The 7,539-nt window shown below is 48.7% G+C and overlaps 1 protein-coding gene across 2 annotated transcripts in view; it reads right to left on the minus strand.

Annotated features, from left to right (window-relative positions):
- The window catches only part of ANKFY1 (ankyrin repeat and FYVE domain containing 1), a 32,457-nt gene extending 26,565 nt beyond the window's left edge, over positions 1-5,892 (minus strand). For both annotated transcript variants that reach the window (XM_027690748.1, XM_027690747.1), the window contains exons 1-2: positions 5,836-5,892; positions 1,344-1,536 (exon numbers count right to left, since the gene is read on the minus strand). In XM_027690748.1, the coding sequence (XP_027546549.1) occupies positions 1,344-1,536; positions 5,836-5,845 (203 nt within the window). In that variant the 5' untranslated portion in view covers positions 5,846-5,892. The remainder of the gene's footprint in view (positions 1-1,343; positions 1,537-5,835) is intronic.
- Between the last annotated feature and the right edge of the window lie 1,647 nt (positions 5,893-7,539).

Here is a 7,539-nt window from a genome sequence, read left to right on the forward strand (position 1 = left end):
TATCCCCATTTAGGTTCAAGTTGTTGGAGACTTAAAACACATTTAATTTGTTAAGCAGGACATGTCAGATGACAATTCTTATTTTTCTAGGGAGAAATGCAATCAGTCTTGCATGTATTTCAAGTGCTTGGTTAGGGTTTTTTTTTTTAACCATTTCAGAATGAACAGCAAGAGGATTATTGCAGAAGTTAGGAAAAGCCAACAATCTTGAGGTTAAATATTCATGTCACAGTGTCCATACTAATACTGTCAGCTAAGCACCAATGGTTTCAGGCAAGACCAGCAAGAGCACAATGCTGTTTGACAGCAGTCTGAGTGCAAGGCAGAATCCCCAGCTCCCAGGAGACCAGCTGTCAAGAACACCAATTTCATCCTGACCCCTTTACACCAGGTTATTCTCTGTAGTTAGAAAATACCTGCCCTGCTTATTTTAAAGTCCCACGGCTTGCAAATGTTCTGGCTGTGTAGGTGTGCTCTACAGACCATTCTGTAACTCAAAGCTATAAACTACAGGACAAAATAGAGATGTTACTTAACAAAACCTGCACTGGGACTCGCCACCTTTCTCATTTTCTGATCTGTAGGTCCTTTCAGACAACTGTTCTATGCCTTTAAAGCTGAACAGAAATAAAGTGATCCAACTCTTCTGACATATCCTACCTAACAAATCTTTCACCCAGCAGGCTACAATGAGTTCTTGCAGGCACAGACCCTTCTCTCAGGGAGGTTCATGAAGAGATGGCCGGGCAAGGAATAAACTCCTTTACTATCTTGGCATTGCTTTCAGTAACAGCAAAAAAATTAATAAATATCACTGTAGTTTCAGAACTAAATCAGTTCAGGGATCTAGAGTATTGAAGGTGATCCTTAATGTGCCTATGGAAAAGAAACCATTAAACCTAATTATGTGTTGAGATTCAAAAATACAGTATCATTTGTATCACTGCATCATATACTAATACAGCCAGACAAGCCAATTTAATCAGCCTTCTTTACACACAAGAGGAGCACAGAACTGGCTTCAAGGACAGAGCCTTTCAAGAAAGTAGGGTTTTCCAGATACGTTGTGTAATTATTCCATCAACTAGACCAGTTCAAAATGACTTCTGTTCAGAGGGAGCTTGGCTGTTGATAGTGATCATGATCAGTTTTCTCTGATTTTGTCTTAAGTGTCAGTCTTAGAGACAAACTTCTGCTTAGAGCTCTTGATTCAAGACCTGGATTCACTGGGCCACCTGATCTTCCAACTGCAACTCTTTCACACCATGCAGCAAAGCATTTCCCCTAAGACCAGGTCCTAGTGTAGCCATGAAAATCAAAGGTGCCAAAGAGGGATCCCTCACCTGTACTGCTCCTGCTGGTAGAGCTCAGCCACAATGGTGAGAAGTCGACTGATGAAGGTGTCGCTGGCATTGTCCTGGTTGGCCTCCACGGCCAGGAGGCTGCACCTCCTCTCTGTGTCCACCAGCTTCTTCTGCAGCTTCACATACTCCTGGCGGAGGAGCATCAGGTGCTTTTCCAGCTTGGCCACCTCCTCTGCAAGGCACAGTGTTATTCCAGGTAAGGTTGAGACATGAACACCCTTGTTTGCTGTCTGAGGGTAGCTCACCCTCAGATTACACATCCAGTTAATCACACAGCACTCCAGGAAGGGTCTCTCCTCTTCTGTGTATTTGAGCATCTCACCCCCAATATTAAACCTTCTATTTCATATCATTTCCATTAACACATCAAAAAACATAATACAGTGATAGAAGCCACTTACAAAGAAAGTTCTGAACTCTGTTTTGTCAGGAATGCTGTAAGTTTTCTAAAGCCATGGGAGTCCATGACTGTGGGAATTATGGTGAGGTAGAGGACCAACTATTTGTTCTTATCCATTTTTTCAGGCTAGTTAAGATGTCATTTGACTTTACAGCTGACACTTAAAACACAAGTGAGCATTAGAACAGTTGCTGAAGTACCATATCTGTCTTAGCTACTGTCAGCTAAGAAACACCTTAAAAATCTAACCAATGATTTTAAGTGGGAAAGTTCCTCCAAGATTACTCCCTACCAGCCAGGAATTCATCATTCAATGACTTTCCCTCAAATATTTACTAAATGTCACTAATACAAACAATGAGAAACTGAGCTCTGTGGATCAGTGCTTTCTTCTTGCTTCTGTAGAAAAGTTCAACAGCACAGCTGACCTTGGCCTTGCAGACAGAACAGCTCATTCAGCCTTTCCTCTACCAACTCTGCAGCAAATGCTCCCTCCTAAGTCTTTAGACTTAACTACTGCAATGGATAAACAGAAAGCAACCTATTTTATTCTATGTACTTGTATTCTATGAAAGTACTTCCTTCAACAGCTTTTTACTCAGCTTCATCCTTTAAAATTTCATAGATATCATCTCCTTTGGGATAGTTTCCCTTTTCTACTGAAATATGCCGTGATGTCAGAATTGTGCCACACCAACCCTCAAAGAGGGTTTGAAATCCTGCTGTGGTCAGTCTTTCTATCTGAAGATAAATGTAGTGTTGGTGTTCTCAGAATCAGAAGGGCACATCTATTGAGCAATGGCTTCCTGACTGATTCCTAAGGAAGGTGTCAGGGGGCACAGAGCAAGTGCTACTGTTACAGCAGGGAAAGTCAGAGTCTGACAGGAACCCAGAGGGAAAGACACTGAGAACTGCACCAAAAATCAGAGTATGAACACCACCACTGTCCACACAGCAAGAGTTTTAGGTGCCAAACAAATTCAAATGCCAGGAATAAGCTGCCCACTGAACCTCACAGCACACACCACCTCAGAGAAACACTGCACCTCCCAGTCCTCCCCGGGAGTGGGAAGGTGGGAATAAAGAACCAGTACCAGAGGTAACATCTCAAATATTGCTCCAAGGTCAGCTCCCGGGCTCCAAATTAGCCTGAGTTCAACAGGGCACAAGGCAGAACTACCTTAAAACCCTAAAAAGCAGTAACTGAAGTTTTGTGCATCACTGACCATCAGGCTTGTTCCTGTTGCTCCCAGGGCAATCCCAGACAATCCCTGCTGGCAGTGAAAGCACCTCAAGGAACCAAAGCTGTGAGAAATCTTGTTTTCAGACTGACAGCACATCCTTCCTGCAATCTCAGTGAGAAGGATTGAGAGGTATTTGCTTACTGTAATAATCACAAGAGTTGTAAAATAAGAGTTTCTGTTATTCTACATGACCACCTGTACACCTCGTGTGTAGTGGCCACACTTGAGGACAATATTTGATCTCAGAGCACCTTTCAAGTGCACATTCAAGACAGTTCTCAACATCCAGTTAATCAACACTCACTGAAAAGAGAAAAGCCTCAAGTTTTCCCTGGATATTGTTCACTTAAAGAGCGAACAAGACAAATGCACAGTTACTGTAGGCACACACCCTCCTAATGAAGATCTTTGCCTCAACACACTGGAAGGACAGACTCAGTAAGACACCAGTAAGTCCCTGGCTAAACATCAATCCAAATTACTCAGAGAAGAGATGCCTGGGTTCAGCAGAGAAGGATACACAAAGTGACTCCCCCTCTGAGGTACCAAGTTCCCAGAGGGCCAGGCAGGAAAATAAAAGCAGTGTTTGTTAACAGCTTTCTGGCAGATAGACCAGCATCTCATGAACTGGCAGTTTATATTCCATATCAAAGACTTCAAAGAGGACTTCAGGAAAGGCCAATGAATTTTTCTTACAGGAGAAGGCACAAAAGCACTTGAGAGCAACTGGATAGCTGAATGCAAAGAGATAACTAGGGAGGCAACAGGGAATGGGGAGATAGATAGCACCTTCCAAAAACCAGAGGGTCTAGTGGAAGCTTGTATTGCAGAAACGAGTAGCACTGTTAAAATTCAAGTGCTTTTTCAAGTCCCATTAGACTAAATTAATTTGAATGGTGTCACTGACACCCTTCCAGCACAACAGCAGCACTCCGGGAGCTCTGCAGAGCTCAGCAGAGCCTGACAAAAGGACCCATTACACTGCCCATCCCACCCATCATAGAGCACTCCCAGAAGCAATAAAGGCAAATGTTTGTTTACTTATGAAGTGGAACCGAGTGAAATACTTCAGAAAAATACATTATTTCCTTACCCCTTCGAGTCAGGTCCTTCCTCCACTGCTCCACACTCCGACCCTCAGCCCCACAAGGCTGTACAAGCTGCTGCTTTCTTGTTCTGCCTCATTTTTGCCCACTTTTGATCTTCACCCCAAAGTTGTACAGCAAACTTCCTACTGCTTTACATTCAAGCATTAATACAACACTTTTTACCCACACCTGTATGTAACCTGCATGCAAACCTCTGGTATTAGTGGTACAGAACTCACAGACACTACAAATGCTCAGCCCTTGTCTTTATAAACTGTTCCATTTGTAGGTAGTAATTGCAGTAAATCTAATTCAGGACTTTTGTACACAGAGGCAACACTTCCTTAAGAAAAAGCACTGGGCTTTGAGCAAATAAGCAGAGTTTGACAAGCTCCCTTCCTCAGTAAGCCTTCACTTTCCTGCTGACTCTCCAATATCATCAGTTCTTAACTAGAAAAATGTTTCTGCATCTAATTACCTTGTTTGAAGGGACAAAACAAGTCTCTCTATCAAGATACCCTACGGAACTGAGTGAGGAGAACTACAACTCCAGCTTATTATTCCTGTTCACACAGGACCATTCATTGCTCACGTGCTTCCTTCAGCCAAAAGATCAGAGAATTACTTGAGTCAGAGAAGAATCTCTGAGGACTACAGATGTCTGCACCAGGGCTTGCACCAACTGCAGGCTGATTCTGCAGAGCAGGACCCAGAGCCTGAGTCTCAGTCCTTGAGGGTCTCAGTGCGGAAAGTTTCACTACCTGAAGCCAACTTGGGTATCTAAAGTGCTCCAGAACTGGTCACTAAGGCTCAAAAGCAAGCCTAAGAGGCTGGTCAGCTAAACATGGAGTTGTGGGATTCCAGCACACACAATAAGTTAGGAGTTGCTCTAAGGATTTATTAAACCAGCCTGACTGCAGCATCCTCTCGGCTGATGCATGACAGAGATCAGCATCTGCTACATCCTAGTCCATCTTCCACAAGTGGTCCTAAAATTCCACCACTGTCTCAGAGCCGCCCTTCAGGAGTTGAAGGCTATGCTTTGGAGACTGGAAGCTCATTTCCTTTGTAACTCGTGGCATTTTAGCTCAGTTTGCCGACTCAGTTCCCTCCGAGGACAAAAAGAGGAACCTCGTCTTGCAGAAACGAGTAGAACTATAAAAATCCAAGCGTTTTTTTCCAAATCCCGTTAGACTGCACGGTGTCACTGGCACCTTTCAGGCAAAGCAGCAGCACTCCGGGAGCTCTGCAGATCTCACCAAGCCTGACAAAAGGGCTCGAGCACAGGTGACCGGGAGGCTGCAGCACAGCCCCGGGAGGCTCCAGGGAAAGCCGGCTGGGATGAGCCCCCCGGGACAGCCCCGGGATGAGCCCCCCGGCCCGGGTGGCCCCGCCCGCGGCCCCGCCGGACCCACCGCCTGCGGGGAGGGCTCGGCGGGACGTCCCAGCGAGCTCCCCCCGCCTGCAGCACCCCGGAGCCACAGCGTCCCCACACCGTCCCACACCCCACCTCCTGAGGGGCGAAGCCGCCCGCGCTCGGCCCGCCCCGGGGGTGCCCGCCCGCGGCCCCCCGCCACCTCCCGCTCGCCTCGGGGGAGGCGCGTCCCCCCCGCCTCGGGCAGGGCGAGCCCGCCCCGGCCCGGGGAGCGGCGGGGGCCGCACACGGGGCAGCCCCGCGAGCGGCAGAGCCCCCGCGGCCCCGGCCCCGCCCGGCCCCTCGCCCGGGCTCCCCCCCTCACCTTCCGCCATGTTGGGTCCGGCGCCGCAGCTCTCGCGAGAGCCCCCGCCCGCCCCGCCGCCACAGCGCGGCGCTCTCGCGAGAGCAGCGCGAGCCGCGCCCCCCACACGGCGGGGCCGGGACCGACCCGCGCCCTCTGCGTTATCCCGCCTTATCCCGCCTTATCCCGCGGCTCCTCCCGCTCCGCCGCCGGGACTGGTCCCCGAGAGCCAGTCCCGCCCCGCTCCCGCCCCGCAGCGGCGGGAAGCACCGTGCACTTCCCCTATGGATGAGGCGCCCGGCGGTGCCGGGGATCCCGTGTGGGCGGTGAAGGGACCGCGCCGACGGGCAGGGCTGGCAGGGCTGGGAGCGCCGGGAAACCGCCCGGCCCCGGCGGAACGCAGCTGGGCATCGTCTCTGCATGCCCTCGGCTCCACCGGGACCGGCACCGCCGCCTGCGCCGCTTTTATCCCGAAAGACACCTGCTGCTGCTCACCCGGGGCCAGCGCAGCTCGCAGCCATCACTCCTATCAGCGGCACTTCCAAGAGAGTTCCTGCTTTTCTTTCAGAGCCAACAGTCCTGGACACTGGAGCTGTGCCCCTGGACACTGATCTGTGTCCCCTGGATGCTGAAGCTGTGCCCCTGAACACTGGATTTGCGCTCCCTGGACATTGATCTGTGCCCCTGGACACTGGAGCTGTGCCCGGTGGATGAAAAGTGGTTTTGAGAGTGGACAGCAATGACCAAGTACCAGTACCAGGATCGTTTTCCAAGCACAGCTGCCCCTCGGCTGTTCTCGTGGCTCAACATCTCTCCTGCTTAGCTGGATCAGAAAATGCCAACAGCAATTTTTTTTTGCCTGCCTTGAAGAGCAAATTACAATGAAATGTTTGAAGACGTTATGCACAGTATTGTTTTACAACCATCATTTTATCTGAACCATGAAGTGACCTTTGAGGAGTTGCTCTGCATGTTTGTTTTCTGTGCCTGTTGGGTAAGACAGCAAAACCAGAACTGGGCCCAGAAGAGCCACAGACTGTGGTTTTCTGGACATACCACAGAACAACCCATCTCATTTTGCACACCCTGATGACAACTGTGTATGACTGTGCTGTGTAGGTGACTTACACGACTGCTTATGGTGCCACTGATCATCTTGAGGAATTGGAGAGAACAGTTATTGCTCCCTGATCAGATATTAGTTTAATTTCTCAGTAACAACAGAGATCAGATTTCATACTACTGCCATGTTTTGCATCAGGGGAATCAACAATCTCCTCTGAGGATTTGCCTGGGCAGGAAAGTGTCATATGACAGTCTCTGTTTAAACCCTGAACAGCCTCTGGTTTGGAATCACTGGTGCTGCTTCTGAAGAGATGCAGAAAGGAGACTCGAGGTGCTGCTCTGTGTGCAGGGATGGCACCGACCCAAGAGCAGGGCACCAGATGGTACAGACACAGCAGAGTCCACCCCCCATCGATCTCCCAAAACCCAAAATACACTTCTAATCACTTCAGAATTCATGTCTTCCCTTTATTGATCATCCAGTGTTTTCTAGGCATCACAGCAGAAAGGAATTTTACCCTGACAGCTCAACAGCCCTTCTGATTTTTGGAGATCTCTGATGCATAAGAGGCAGCATAGAGAAATACAAAAAGGGAATTAGGATGGCCACATTACTCTGATATTTATTAATGTTTGATGCTTTTCCTTCCCCCCCAGTGA

This window comes from Neopelma chrysocephalum, unplaced genomic scaffold (assembly GCF_003984885.1).
Source record: "Neopelma chrysocephalum unplaced genomic scaffold, ASM398488v2 Primary Assembly neopelma1_82, whole genome shotgun sequence".
NCBI lineage: Eukaryota > Metazoa > Chordata > Aves > Passeriformes > Pipridae > Neopelma > Neopelma chrysocephalum.